This window comes from Wyeomyia smithii, chromosome 2 (assembly GCF_029784165.1).
Source record: "Wyeomyia smithii strain HCP4-BCI-WySm-NY-G18 chromosome 2, ASM2978416v1, whole genome shotgun sequence".
NCBI lineage: Eukaryota > Metazoa > Arthropoda > Insecta > Diptera > Culicidae > Wyeomyia > Wyeomyia smithii.
In genome coordinates, this window is record NC_073695.1 from 45,465,351 (window position 1) to 45,479,863 (window position 14,513).

General features: G+C 38.9%; 2 protein-coding genes across 4 annotated transcripts in view; one reads left to right on the forward strand and one right to left on the reverse strand.

Annotated features, from left to right (window-relative positions):
- Positions 1 to 14,513, reverse strand: part of LOC129720847 (uncharacterized) — a 49,579-nt gene that overhangs the window by 24,401 nt on the left and 10,665 nt on the right. The window lies entirely within an intron of this gene.
- Positions 1 to 14,513, forward strand: part of LOC129720848 (carbohydrate sulfotransferase 11) — a 46,539-nt gene that overhangs the window by 22,297 nt on the left and 9,729 nt on the right. For both annotated transcript variants that reach the window (XM_055672680.1, XM_055672681.1), the window contains exon 2: positions 1,742 to 2,368. In XM_055672680.1, coding sequence (XP_055528655.1) covers positions 2,234 to 2,368 — 135 coding nt within the window. In that variant the 5' untranslated portion in view covers positions 1,742 to 2,233. The remainder of the gene's footprint in view (positions 1 to 1,741; positions 2,369 to 14,513) is intronic.

Consider the following 14,513-nt stretch of genomic DNA (forward strand, 5'->3'; position numbering starts at 1 on the left):
GACCTAACAAGCCAGTCGTCGTATGTACGATTTCCGATCAGATCGAGGACTCAGCACTGGGGCACAATGTATCGTTGTATTTATCCTACAACATGCAAAATGTGCCAAAAACAATATCGATAACGAATTCTCTCAATTAATATAGTTGATCGAGACCGCTATTAGCCCTCCAGGTTAGCGTGCGAAATTGTTTTGGTTGCACTAGATTACCAATACAGCAGCATATTAAAATTGCCGGTAGACCATCGGTGCCAGGTACATACGAACGGTTTAATTTTTTTGCTGCTGACATAATCATATCTGAACTCACGGCAAAAACTCTCAGATCAATGAGGTCGATAGGAACGTTACGAATAGCTTCAACGATCTACAGTTCTGAAGCGTGATTTGCTCCGAAAACAGATGCAAAATGTTTTGCGAACAACTGACTTGATTCTAAAGCAGAGGCTTAGAACTGATTCTCAAGATACACATTTTTTTTGGGATAGCAGTACTTTTCCGCTTCGAATTGACAAACCACTAAAAACCACCAGGATTTGTTTTAAATTTTATCTGCACACGCAACACTATGAAACCGACGGCCTTTTGCTTTGTTTGCGCCACTGTAGTGGATATGGTACTTGAAGGAAGTGTATGCACGGAATCCCCATTCTTCGGAATTTGGCCACCGAACCTCCTGAATCGCTGCAATTTCGACTCTTTGCCGCTTGAGAGATCGACGGGATGATTGCAACGTTCCATGTACCCAATTTTCAATCGTTTACCATTAACTGTTTCCGTATTAGTAGCTTAGGTCTTTACCAATTGTTCCGTTCTGTATTTCTAATTTTCAGCTGGGTGGCATGAAATGCGTCATTTGACATTCACGTTTTTATGTTATGTTAAATTAGATTTTACTTAAGACTATTGCAACTGAATACAACGTAGACCATATCAAACCAAATAAATTCTCCCTATTGTAGGCGAATAAATATAAACAAAAATTGGATAGTTGAATGGTACCACAGCCATCCACCATTAGCCTCTAATATCAGTAAACCGATAAAAATCAATCGATAACCGTATTAAAGGTAATCAAATTTGGCGCACGATAAACAAAAGCAAACATTCAATTATATTTCAACTGCGCAGCAATTTGGGATGTCTAACACATTGACAAAACCAATTTCGAGTGGCGAGAACAGATGTACGGTTCTGGACAGTCAATTCGGTACGAACCACTCGACCGGCTAAAACAAACACGACGAAATCCAACGACGACGACGGAAACCGTGTCCCGTGTTCTGCGTCCGCTAAATTATCATAATCATGCGGTGTGATTAGTTTGATGCACACAGCCCCCGCGCACTAGAAAAATCATCCAACTTATTAGCGCTGTTCTCTACAATATATGTTTAGAGACTGGTCTGACAAGGTAGCGCGAAAAATTGCACGATCGCACTTTTCGTCCATTTAAAACAATGCTCACAGCTACAATTCATGTTAGTTTCATCATCTAATTCTCCAGTAGAACCGTCAACAACGTGCGAGTGCAGAGTTGAATAAGGGGCTTAGTCGTAGTTTGATTAGGGTTACTATAAACTCCAAATACTACCCTGTGTTTATCGTTCCAGCAAATAATGAGTTACAAGGCACGCGGTTCAGATTTAGCTTAATGAATAAGTGGCCAATTGATCTAAACTACTAATTCAAAGCGCATGCATGCATGCGTGCATGTGTCTCTTCCTCACTCTCGTTGCAGTTATCTCGAGGCGCATCCACTATTGACAGACGGGCTCGGCAGTGGATGAAGATTTTTTCAATCAAAGCGACATTGTTTTAGACGCTACCGAATCGCCCAGATATTCAAGTGGAAGAACGTTTGCCGCCGCCGCTGGACAAGAGGCAACCGGGCCAAGTTCAAATCGTTGCCCAGGTCTGCTCGCATCATCCGTGATACATATATAATTTAGCGATACACCAATTGAAGCCAATTACTACACAGAGCAGAGTGCGCGCCGAGTGTGGAGTGAGTGAGTGTCTGCTTAGTATATTGGAAGCGAACCCCACACTGGCAAATAGCGAAAGAGCAATACATAACCTAAAACAACCAAACGAATTGAGTGCAAAATCTGGGAGCAATCGAATTGAGCCTGCATACTACTGTTAGTGAAGTTTCCTGTTAGATCGTTATTAAATGGGGTACCGAAGCAGCTGCCGAACAGCAATACAGGTGCCGCCCCGCTTCGCCTAGATGAAAGGGCCCAGCAGGATCAAATGTCGCATCGCTAGGCGCTTGTTTTTGTTTTTCGCCACCCTCTCGATCATCCCGTTTACGGTGCTATATCTGGTCACCTCGGATCATCTGTATCGATTCAGAGCAAATAATGTGAGTATAAACTTTGTTTTTTTTTCCTCTACATTGCATGTGGATTACACATACACAAAGTTGGATACTAAATCAATTGAACAGCAGAAATTGGAAACCTACTGCGTCGAGGGTGGGCAAACAAGAACGGAATTAATTGGAAATTATTCAATTATCAGTTGACACGGTCTGCGGTAATACGCGTCCGATGTTATATAATATCCGGAACTACGTCAAAGCCATGTCTAAATGGAATGGCAATTGAATTAATTTGATGGTTTACAGTTTTCCTCGACTATCGAGCTTTCAGTAATATCACAATCAATGATTCAGGAATACCTTATTTCAAAGTGCACCAAAGAGCGAAAATGTGTTCCAACTGTTGTGAAGTGGAAAGTGAAAATTATGCCGTTCTCGAGGAAGAGAGAAAAAACTACTTTTGTCAGAAATTTTTATTCTAAATTTTAAATTATCCCTACGCAGAGTGGCGATTTGTCAGCATTTTGGGCAATGGCGTTCTAATTCCATTCTACCAGATTATATCCATTCGAAACATAAGGAAGTGTTTTCACAGGTGAGGTGTGGTTCAAAGGTGTGCCTTTGAAAAATCAAAGTCATCTATATGTAACTCCTACACAGTTCTACCTTAATCGAAAATTCCCGTTCTTCCATCATCATCGATTTTTTAAAATAAATAAGATAGTAGAAGAGATTTTTTTGTGCTCTCTTTTTGGTTACATATAGTAAAAAATTTTTTCCGACGACCCTTATTCATGTTTAGCTGATAATAATAACTAGCCGACAAAACTGGATTGAAAATACTTAGCTGTTTGCTAGGTATTTCCAATCCAGTTTTGTCGTCACCGTTTTGTAACGATAAGTGTAGTGTCACTTCACAATATAAAAAAATTGATAACAATGTTATCATTGAAAAAAAAAAAACCAAAATACTCTAGACACCGCCAAAGTACTCCTTATCATCGTCTGGGGACTGATCTAACGGTTCGCATGTTACCATCTGTACTTATTTTATCTAGACGCTTTCTATGATTCATGTAATTAATCAGCTTCTTCGAATAAGAACCCAATTACACTAAAATATAAATAAAGAAATAATTGTCGTTAAAGCGTCACCACTAAACATCAATATTATTACAAAAATAATAAACTCAATGAAAATAAATAAAACAAATGAATTAGATAAAAACAAATGTGCCACATGTAATTCCACTGACGGAAAACACAAAAAAAAATCAAGGTCTACACGCGCAACACTAACAGCAACTAGAAAAAAAAACACAGCTGGTGTCTGTAGCCCAAAAATCTTTCAACCAATAATAAATATATGAAAAAAGCAATGATAAACGCACGTGATTCATGCAGAACCCGCCCTGGGGGATTTACAGATTTATTATGAGAGTTCGATTCCTTCGATACGAGAAAACTTACGAGTGACTGTAAGAAACAGCTTGCGGCTGAAGCTTATTTAGTCGGAGTTTCCCTGGTCGTAAATATCGAGCTCGTGCGTGACACACGCCCTGTCTGTATTAAGTTGTGCCATCACTTGTGCCGTAATCAAATCCAAGACAGAGAAAAAAAAAACCTGTCAGGGTTTCTTTCCAATCGATTATTTTATTCAAGTATTGGAGCAGGAGTAAGCACAATTAGTGAATTTTCGATACGTACATTGTTGAATCTAATGCCTTAGAGTACACCGATGAAAATTCTTCAATAAAATTTAATTAAATAAAAACACGCGGACATCCAAATTGCTGAATTCAATACAGAATAAAACTATGGAAAACCAGAAAAAAAATTAAGCAAAAACTACGTGATTCAATGAGATTAAAGTGAAACTATGTAGAAGCCAAAAATGGCTGACTTCGAATTTTCAAAGGCCCAAAAATTAGGGAGTAGTTGGTGTTTCACCTGTGAAAACACTACCTTATATTTACATCACCACAGCAACACCGGTAATCTTGTACGATTCTCCGTACACACGTGCGACACAAGCTAACAAATCTGAAGGTTATTCTATTGAAGCTGCTCTTCTAGACATATGGTAAAAACATTCGACAGGAAAGTGTGCCTCGAGGTTCAGTCTTGGGTTCAGACCTGTACAACATTTTCGCTTCAAATCTTCTCGATTTACGGCCAGGATGCAGGAAGTCATTGTTCTGTGAAAACAGATTTTAGTAGAAAGAAAAAGTCTTCGAGTTATATGCAGTCGATTGAAGTTTAGATTTTCCGTTAAACTAGCAGAAGTGGAAAACTTCTTCCAATGCTTCTGAAACTCAATTGATTATTTTTATTGATAAGCCTTAGGCTCCTTTTCTCTAGCCGAACAATAATCGCGATATCAAATGAATGGGGTTATTTAAAACAAATTGACAATGTTAAGTGCTTTTCAAAGAGTATACAAGCAAAGGACGATTATTTAAAAACATGAGCAACTTCGGGCTCGTCTTCCAGACAGAACAGACGCTAGAACAATAAACATTCGATACGCTTTGTTTGATCAAGATTGGCGCACGTTGCTCTATTTGTTAATATCTCGAGGTGATTTTTTTTTTCGTTGCGTGTGGATAAGACAAGCAAATAATATTCCAAAAATACGTTAGGACAACGTCTGTGTCGATATTCGACTATGCCTAATACGGCTGCCAAATCAAGACGTGGGTGAAAAAACAACTCAGAGACAGGATGAAATTAGATTTTAGAATGTGCAGAGCGGTACAGATGAGCCACGTACGAAATTACGTTCTTATTACATTTCATGGTGGGGAGGATGAAAGAGGTGACCAATTCAAACACGCAAGTTGTTACGAACACTCGAAGTTCGAGTGCACGAATCCAAGTTGAATCGAACACGATCCTTAGGCAGATGAAGGCATACGGGCCCTCTGTATCTACCAGAGACGACAAATGGAAAAAAATCAGTGCTTTTTTGGGCGGCGCACGCTCTGACCATTTCCTAGCTATGGGAGCGTTTATTTGAATATTTTTTTTTTTTTGCTTTTTCTAAGTTGGGTTTCCTATACCAATCAGAAAGCAACATTCATTGCAGTAACAATTGCATTTTGATATATCTTGCACTGATGCAGCGGAAGGCTACCAGCCGAGATGCAACCAAAAATCACTTCAACCGCCTTCATTTAACCAGACGGTACCTACTAGCAATACTCAGAGAAAAAGATAGGCGGAGAGCATGTTGTGAGCCAGACAAACAAAGGTAACAACACATTGAGAGGTGTTGCAATCAGTTACAACAAAGGACGTTTTTATTTTCATACGTTTTTCTTGTTTTATTACTAAACAATGAATTAACCCTAGAAAGATAATCTGCGTCAATTTGACTCCTCGCTTTTAGTGTCATTACCCATTTCTTCTCCCAAAATCCGTTCTCGGTTTTCAAAAACTGAATTCTGGTATTTGTTATGTATCGATGTGATAACACCGTAATGATCACTCAAAAAGGTGCATTTTAGATGGTTTAATTCATGCCTCAATTTACGCCAAAATGTAATTATCTAACGAATACTCCAAAATCACATCATCACAGTGGTTTTCGACCGGAGGTTCACAAACCTTTTGTTTGGTTAACAAAATAATGATCAATTGTGATGAAAGTGCATAAAATTAAACATACAACTAACATTTAATACCTCCACGGTTTTTGCGATGCATTTTATTATTCCCCAGGGCTTTCATCGGCACCAACGATTACACGAGTCCAATGAAAAGGTTAGTCAACATTTGACTATCTTAGGAGCAGTGTTGCGAAATTTCGACACAGAAAAATGAATATGATACAACAGCAGTTTCACTCTCACTCTCTTCAAACTGATATTGAGTGTCAGCCGTGTCAATTATCAGTCAATAATCATGTCTTTGATATAAATGATATATCTTAAATAATATCGAAATTATTTGATCTGAGCCAATCCATTGCTTGAATTCAATGAAGCAGATAGGCACCTTCATACTACACCGCATAAACATCGCTAGAGCAACATAGCGTGTGCGAAATCACAGAAATGCTGCCAGTCAGTATTACCACTGTCAACTGATTGGAGCTGAAAGCAATTATCACTTTCAGCTCGTTCGTGTTGATACTGATGTTCGTAGCTCTCAGTGTCAACTGAGAATCTATCACTGACAGTGAAAATTTGCAACCCTGCTTAGGAGTCATGACGAATGAAAGAACAGCAGTAGCCAGAGCAAAGCTATTAATTACCCAACTGAAAAATTTATTTTCGTGGACTGAAAAAAACTAGCAGAAGTGAGAAAAAGAACCGCAGTAGAACGTTTCGGATAGTAGTATTCAAAGTATAGAAGGGAACGTTGACGAATATCCTACTTTCGGAGGAGGTTAAGGTAGAGTTTGTCTCGCCTCCTCGGAAGAAATATAACTTCCTCTAATAAACAGTAAAAGTTTCTATAATTTTGTATTTGACGCCGCAAAGTAAAGTTGTATTTCTGTGTGTCAAATAAATTATCAAAATAATAAACAACATGAGCATAATGAGAAAACTAAAAATAAAATATTGGGAACAATAATAAAAATGGACAAGTTGTCTAGAGACAACCCAGTAATAAGAGTAATCTGGTAAAATGAAAATAATTTGACACATGAAACAACAAAAAATATGAGAAGAACGAAGAGACTTAGAAACGCGTAGAATTAGAGAAAGGCAGAAAAAAATAACTAAAATTTAGAATGCGAAATATATTAAAAATAATGGTAAGAGTGACTTCAATGTAGTAAAATCAGAAGAATGTAATAAAGAAAAGAAATGACAAAAAAATATTAGATGATATAGTGCTGTTTCGAGCTGCGGGTCTGATGAGATGATTGATATCAGTTTTTTTTTTTGTTAGATTCCAATGATATCCAACAAAAATATTAATTTTAATCATTTCATCAAGTCCACAGCTTCGTCAGAGTCACGAGTTTGACCGTTTTAGTAAATGTCATAAGACAAAAAATGGAATTAACTTGTAACATAATTCTTAGCATCACGGAGCTCTTCCATCGAACGCGTGGAGGAACGTCAACAACTGAGCGTCTCAATTACCCACAGGCCGAAGATGTAATGAGTTGTTATACTCGGTGTGTGGAGAGTACTGCCGTTGCTAGCATGGTCGTCTCATGTTCTACAGAGTATCTCTCTTAGTTACAAAAATAACACCACAAGTGTGTGTGGTTGGTTGAGGCGTGCTAGGAACGGGACACAATAGTAGAGGGTGCTACAATATTATTTTCAGGGGAAATTACCTTGCCAGTAGTTTAATTGGCCAAAACACTATGCCGGAGACATCGGAGATTGCGGGTTCATGCCCCGTCTGGATGATGAGAGTTTTATAAGCGCCTCTTGGCTTTCATAAGTTTTTGGAAGTGCTGTGAACTCCTTTTGGGACTTCAAATTTCCAAGCTCAAGAGGTGTATGCTTCGGTTTTTTTCGCTGCACTTTTTAGTTTGTTCGTACCATTCATTCCACTTTGAGAAATCTGAGGACCTTCTCGAGGAAAATTTTTTTTTTGTTTCTAAACTCGCCAGAGTTGACGTAAGATGTTTCTGCCGGTAAATCGCCGGAATCGGTGTCATCAGAGGACAACAGATCAAAGGGCTTGGGGAGCTGCGTAGCCGCAAGGTTACAGAGTCCGCTTTGTCATGCGGATGGTCGAGGGTTCAAATCTTAGTAGAACCAGGCCATTCCATGTCAAAAAAAAGGACTTAAGCATGGGTTTATTCTCAGGCTCCAGACCAGTTACCCTTCCTTTACGCTGAAATCTACAATACCTTTGCGTGACTTTCTCTTGACAATACATAAGTCCCTCTTATTAATAAAACTGGCCAGGAGGACGCACTACGAAACTTCTTCAGGGAATTATAATTGGTGATATTTGGCAAGAGGAACGAGCATCGGTATAGTAGTACAGTAAGCGGGTAAAAGGAAGAGTATCACATTACACACGAGCACTGATAAACAATATTAATAAGCATGCCACTTCTCAATAGCGGTATTGCTATTAACAGAAGTGCGGAATACAGCAGACAGCCGGGCATATCTCACAATAGATCTACGATTCTGGTCGCAGTGAGGAAGTCCATACAGGAAAAAAGGGGTTTGATGTAATTGGAGAAGTGGTAGCAATCTCTTAAGGGGTTATATCTACCAAATGCTCAAAAAAAAACAAGGCTTTTTCCATGAATTTTTTTACAGGACATTTGAAATGTAAGGTATAAAAATAATATATCATTGGATTGAGCAACTCTTGCAGAATAGAAAAAATATTTTTATTGCTATTTTTGTTACAAAATGGCGACTGTGTAGCGATTGCCGTGAACCGCTTTTTTTAAAAGTTGTTCCGCGGCGAGCAGTAGAAGTCGTGCCCAATTTCACCTATAACCAAAACATTTTTTTTTTTCATTATCTACATAAGTGTCGCTAGTGAAGTACACATGATTATATTTTCTTCGCAAAATGGCAACGGTTTGAAAAAAAAAAGTTCTGTTTCGACAAAAAAAATCGACTTTGATTGTTTATAACTTTAGTTGTTGTTAATCAATCGCTAAAATCGTGTGTACTTCACTAGATAATCTAATGAAAAAGCTACAGTTAAAATTTAAAGTCAATCGGATGTAAACTTTTTCAGTTCTACTGCTCGCCGATTTTGAAAACATGGTTTTGAGAAAAACGCGTTTGAAGTTTCAAATTACTATAGATCTTAAGAATCGCAACAGTAAAGCCCCTAATATTGTTTTTACCTTCAGTCAGCTACCCCTGAGCCTTAAAGTTGTCCTTTCTGGGCTTTATCTTCCTCTTCTTCCTTTTTTTTATCTGATCTAAGGCTTCGCGGTATTAGACATGCGACTTTTAATGAGTTTGACGCGGTTGGCGTCCGGTCCCACGCAAAACTCAAACTTGTCACTCATATTAAAGTACTTTTGAGTATAGCTCACAGTTAAAAAGTATCAAAAAACTCAAACAAAGAACGTACACAACGAGAACGGCTGATCGACTAAACAAATGGAATTCGTGGGTAAACACGTGCTATACAGACGCACGTCGAAACTTGATGCAGCGACCTCTATACTACAAATATGAAACACGATATCGATCATAGGTAACTTCTACTAGTTTACAAAGCCTCGAAATTAAAAACAAAAACGAGCATCGCCAAAATACACGGAAAATGTTTTTTTGGCGCATGAAAGTTGTTCGGTAAAAATTGATTTAAATGAATTTCGAGCTTAAATCAGTACTTGGGCGATGTAGATTTTGATTCTAGGATAGTTTTAGCATGATTTTAACCAATCCTTAAGGCAGTTCATGACATGGGGCACATAGAGACGCCAAAGAGAGACGAATGTCATGGATCGAGACGTGGCTATGAAGTGCAGACCCGGCAAACGTAACACGAAACGAGTCTAACAGTGTATGCTTCCGTGCCGCCTGCGAGTGGCACGGACCGCAATTGCTTGCAGTCTAGAATTTTTACATCCGGACAAGCATAATTTATAAAGCAGCCAATACCGCATTCCAAAAAAGACTCAACAGATAGACTCGAATCGGTTATGACACCATCGATCCGCACGTCTCGTGCCGGTACATACCTACACACAATACTCGCGTGTAAAAAGCTTGGAGCAGGCTTTATCGTTGGCCTGTTTTAAATCATTGATCACGATACGGAGCTTGTTTGGTTTGACTTTCGAAATTTCTGTCGCGGCCTTGTAACGTCAGGTTTTTCGAGATTTGTAAAATGTTCAGCGATTTTGATTTCGCTCCTGCTTCAGGCAAAAAGTAGACAAAAAAGTTGCCATCCGCTCTGTGCGAATGAAGCCTGGGAGGATGATTGACTAAAATACAGACAGAAAGGACTTACACACAGTCAGAGAGTATATAAGCAGGAGGAACATGGTCGAAAGGGTTTGAAGATGGACAATCGTGGGTTAGGCGATCTACGTCCATTGCGCTTAAGGGGCCGTTCAATATTTACGTAAGCAAATAGGGGGGGAGGGGGGTTATGCAATTTTTTTACGCTATCTTACAGGGGAGGGAGGGGGGATAATTGATTTTTTTTTTATTCTCGTTTATTTTCCGTCGGTCTAGTTCCGCCACTGTTGTGGCCAATAACCGACGCCCAGGGAGGCGACTCCACACCCAGGTCCCTAACTCACGACCCGTTTATTAACGGACCGGCGCCAACGGCTTTACTTCCTCATGCGATGGAAGGCGTGATCCCAGAGATTTTTTGCCTCAGAAAATCTCCCGGTGTCGGCTAGGATTGAATCTAGACCAGTTGGGTTGGTTGTGAGTGGATCACGCCACCTCACAACCATCGACACCTATGTCGGCGGTGGGATTCGAACCCAGGCGTCGAGCGTGATTGACGGAGACGTCACCAACCACACTAGGCCCCCGCTCGGATAATTGATTATCTTACGTAAGAAAAATATTGTTATTGCAGCTGTTCAAATACCCATGTTCATGAAAGCGTGGATGGTAAATTCATGGAAGGAAATTATGGAATTACTCGAATAAAGGACAGAAAAGGAAACGAAATACTGTGCTTGCTTCATAATGATAAAACTAAAATAAACAAAAAACTATACATGCTGGCAGTAAGATCTTACTATGGGGGGGTATCAAAAAATCTTACGATGTCTTACAATGGGGGGAGGGGGGTCGAAAAAGTGAAAAAATATGCTTACGTAATTATTGAACGGCCACTAAGCTTGTGCACTAGTACAGCGGACAAGAAACACGTACCTCTTCTACTTTGTTTTGGCGCTTTAGTTGACTTCAAAAAAAAAACGGAATGAATATTATTGTTGGTACTTCTTTCAAGCCAAATTTGCAAAACATGGTATTTTTTTTAAATTTTAACCATGCAATATTGGTGTCATTTGGATCATCTTTAACTTGTAGCAACATAGAGTAAAAATTAATTTTGAATTTATTGAAGGACCATGTTTGCAAATAACGATTTTTGGTGTAATTTATGTACATCGAGTCTTTTTGACACACGCCATTTTACAAGTTATTTGTGTTGCATCACCATGATTTTATCAGTGTTGAAGAAAAAATTTTATTTCCAACAACAAAAAAAAGAAAAAAAGTTTTCTAAGGCGTTTCTTTAATAAATTATCTTTTTGGAATATTCGGAAGGAAGAATCCATACAGCTGCGCGGTTTAATACAGCGATAGCTTAAAGCTGGAAAGGAATTTTAATAATGACAAAGTACATTGTATCAAATATATTATTATAATATTCTCGCATACATTTTACTTTATTTCGTGAGAAAATCGTTGTTAATCTAGCCTTTTGAATTCAGCGCGTTATCTCAATCTGTCTGTTAATCGAATTATTTAATTAAGACATGATATAAATCATTCTACTGGTTATTTTTTACGTAATTTTCGAAATTTATATCTAATACTCGTTTTGTTTTACATTTGGTAAAAGCTCTTCCCCACGATTTGTAATCTAATTTTTATATATTTAGGATCTTTTTTGAGCTCAAAGCCCGCAAATGATTAATTATATTAGATTGTATAGATATTAGTTTTATACTAGATTCAATTTTTTTCTAATTCAATATTTGAGAAAGTTTTGGCTCAATTCGTGCTAACTATTTTTGAGACTTTCCAATCTTGAAAACGTGTTTTGGATTTTTTTGTGTAGTTTCCTGGTAGCAATAAAAATTTTCGTCGTTTTTCTAAGATTGTTCGACTCATCTTTGTGCCAGGATTTGTTGGTATATTTTAAGAATTTAAATTAGAAGCAGGAAAAATGTGCTGTTTCCTGCAAAAATGCAAATTCTATTCACAAAAGAAATGTATGCGATTATATATTGTTAGAACCGTTCAATAACCAAACTATAATTAGTAACACAAATTGACAAAAAGTGTTTGGATAATTTAATCAATGACTGAACACGAACTGCACAATGTTACTGATATCAAGTCGTCGCGAAACACGGTCACCAATAATCAGCTGTTGTATTTCCCACCGAAACGTGAAACACTCAATTGATTGCTAGTTCAAAAAAAAGTAATATAAACCAGTTTTGACATGTGCAACTCGCTTCTATCAGGCCCCCCCTCTGGCACTTGCAGTGCATCCGAACTGGTGCTTTTTATACCGATAGCACATGACATTCGAGTGCGCTGGACTGCAGCGATAAAGCTTTCCGGCCAATTTTTTGGCAGCGATTTTATGATCGTAAAGCAAAACCCCGCTGCATTTGGCAGATTGCCAACACCAGCCGGGAGCTTTAATATCATAGCCAGCAAATGGTGCAATTTATCTACGGGGACACAGGCTGCGAATTTAAAATCGATATGCTTTGGTTGGCCTGGTTCCAGCGATTTTCACAAACATGCAATAACATCGTCCTCCTGTGTTGCGATCGATTCTCAAGTTCGTCATTGTGGGTTGAGCAGTACATCAATTGTTTGTTGGATCTGCTTATACCTGATGAATAACTTATGCGAGACAGAATGACAACGTTGCAAAATATGCAAGCCATGCAATGAATTATTTGCTATGGGGAAAATAATCTTCGGGAAGTTTTTTCCATGCTGGATAAAAAAAAAAGTGTCTTTTCAATCTGACTACATCAACTAAGCTACTTATTCATACAAAAAGTGTGTTCTGGGACGAGCTTCAAATTCTTGAATTACGCAACCAACGATGAACTTCTCACAGTCACGCGTGGTCCCTGCGGTAAATCTAATAACCATAGCACCCTGCGTCTCCTCTGTATGCCGTCCCAAATGACACTCAACGTAAAAAGTGTCCTCACAAGGCACAGAAAAGAGTTTTATGCCTAACACCCAGCTTCCCACTTCAGGCACATGTAGCAGAAAACCGCTGAGTGATGCTCTTACCATGTATCACTACAGATTCACGCGGTACGGAGGCGTCCGGGTAGGATACGAGGACACAATCTGAAGTGATAGGCTGGCAAAATTAACCGAGCTACAAAACTTTTCTATTACCTACCTACCAGTTCAAAGCAAAAAAAAAAAATATTTTCAAGTATGTAGGTACCTACTCAAGCAGATTATTACCGATTAACGACTGCGACACGTACTAAATTGTATTTGCCCACCTTCTTGGGCGAATTTAATGGCAACCACCCGAGGCAGTGTATTTAGTAAAATGTCGAATGCAAATAGAACAGAACTTGGAACAACTATTTACATTTCTCCCGCCTGCAAGATGTATCGGATGAAGTATAAAAGAAACGAGTGCGATGCGACACTTGATACACTAGTGCTTATTGTGACGGCATGGCATGGAAAGCCGTACTATGAATACCTCTATAGACAATAAAGCTAGCCTCCAATCCTGCCGAGCTGCGCCGGGGGCTGGCGAGAGGCACAAAGCAGGTCAACCCTTGTACCGGGGCGGCCAAACCCGAGGTGAGCCACCGCTGCAATAGGAACTTGCGTGTCGGCAGCTCCTGAGGACGTCGTTTACGTCGTAATCATTTCAAATTACGCGATGCTCAACTAAAGAGGAACACGAGGACTCGTCAGCCGAGTGAAAATGGAATTCTTTCTATGCTTATGAAGGGATTTCTTTCGGGTTCGGTTGCAAAATGGATTATTACGAAGCAATTGAGCCAGCAGAAGAAAGGACGGAAAACAGGATGTCATTTGGTTTTGATGTCGAACAACCAGTGAGTTGCCTGTACCTTTTTTTCTAGGATTAGAAAAAAAATTGCATAATGAACCGGAAAGACCGGTAGCTTTTCTGAAGTTCTCAATACGACGGGTGGTCAACTTTTATAGAATTTTGAGAGGCTCAAGATTCCATTCAACAACAGAAGGTCAAACAAACAGGTTGATGCTATCTTCATTAAAATAATATGTTTTACGTAAGAAAAATATTGTTATTGCAGCTGTTCAAATACCCATGTTCATGAAAGCGTGGATGGTAAAATTCATGGAAGGAAATTATGGAATTACTCGAATAAAGGACAGAAAAGGAAATGCTTATGAAGGGATTTCTTTCGGGTTCGGTTGCAAAATGGATTATTACGAAGCAATTGAGCCAGCAGAAGAAAGGACGGAAAACAGGATGTCATTTGGTTTTGATGTCGAACAACCAGTGAGTTGCCTGTACCTTTTTTTCTAGGATTAGA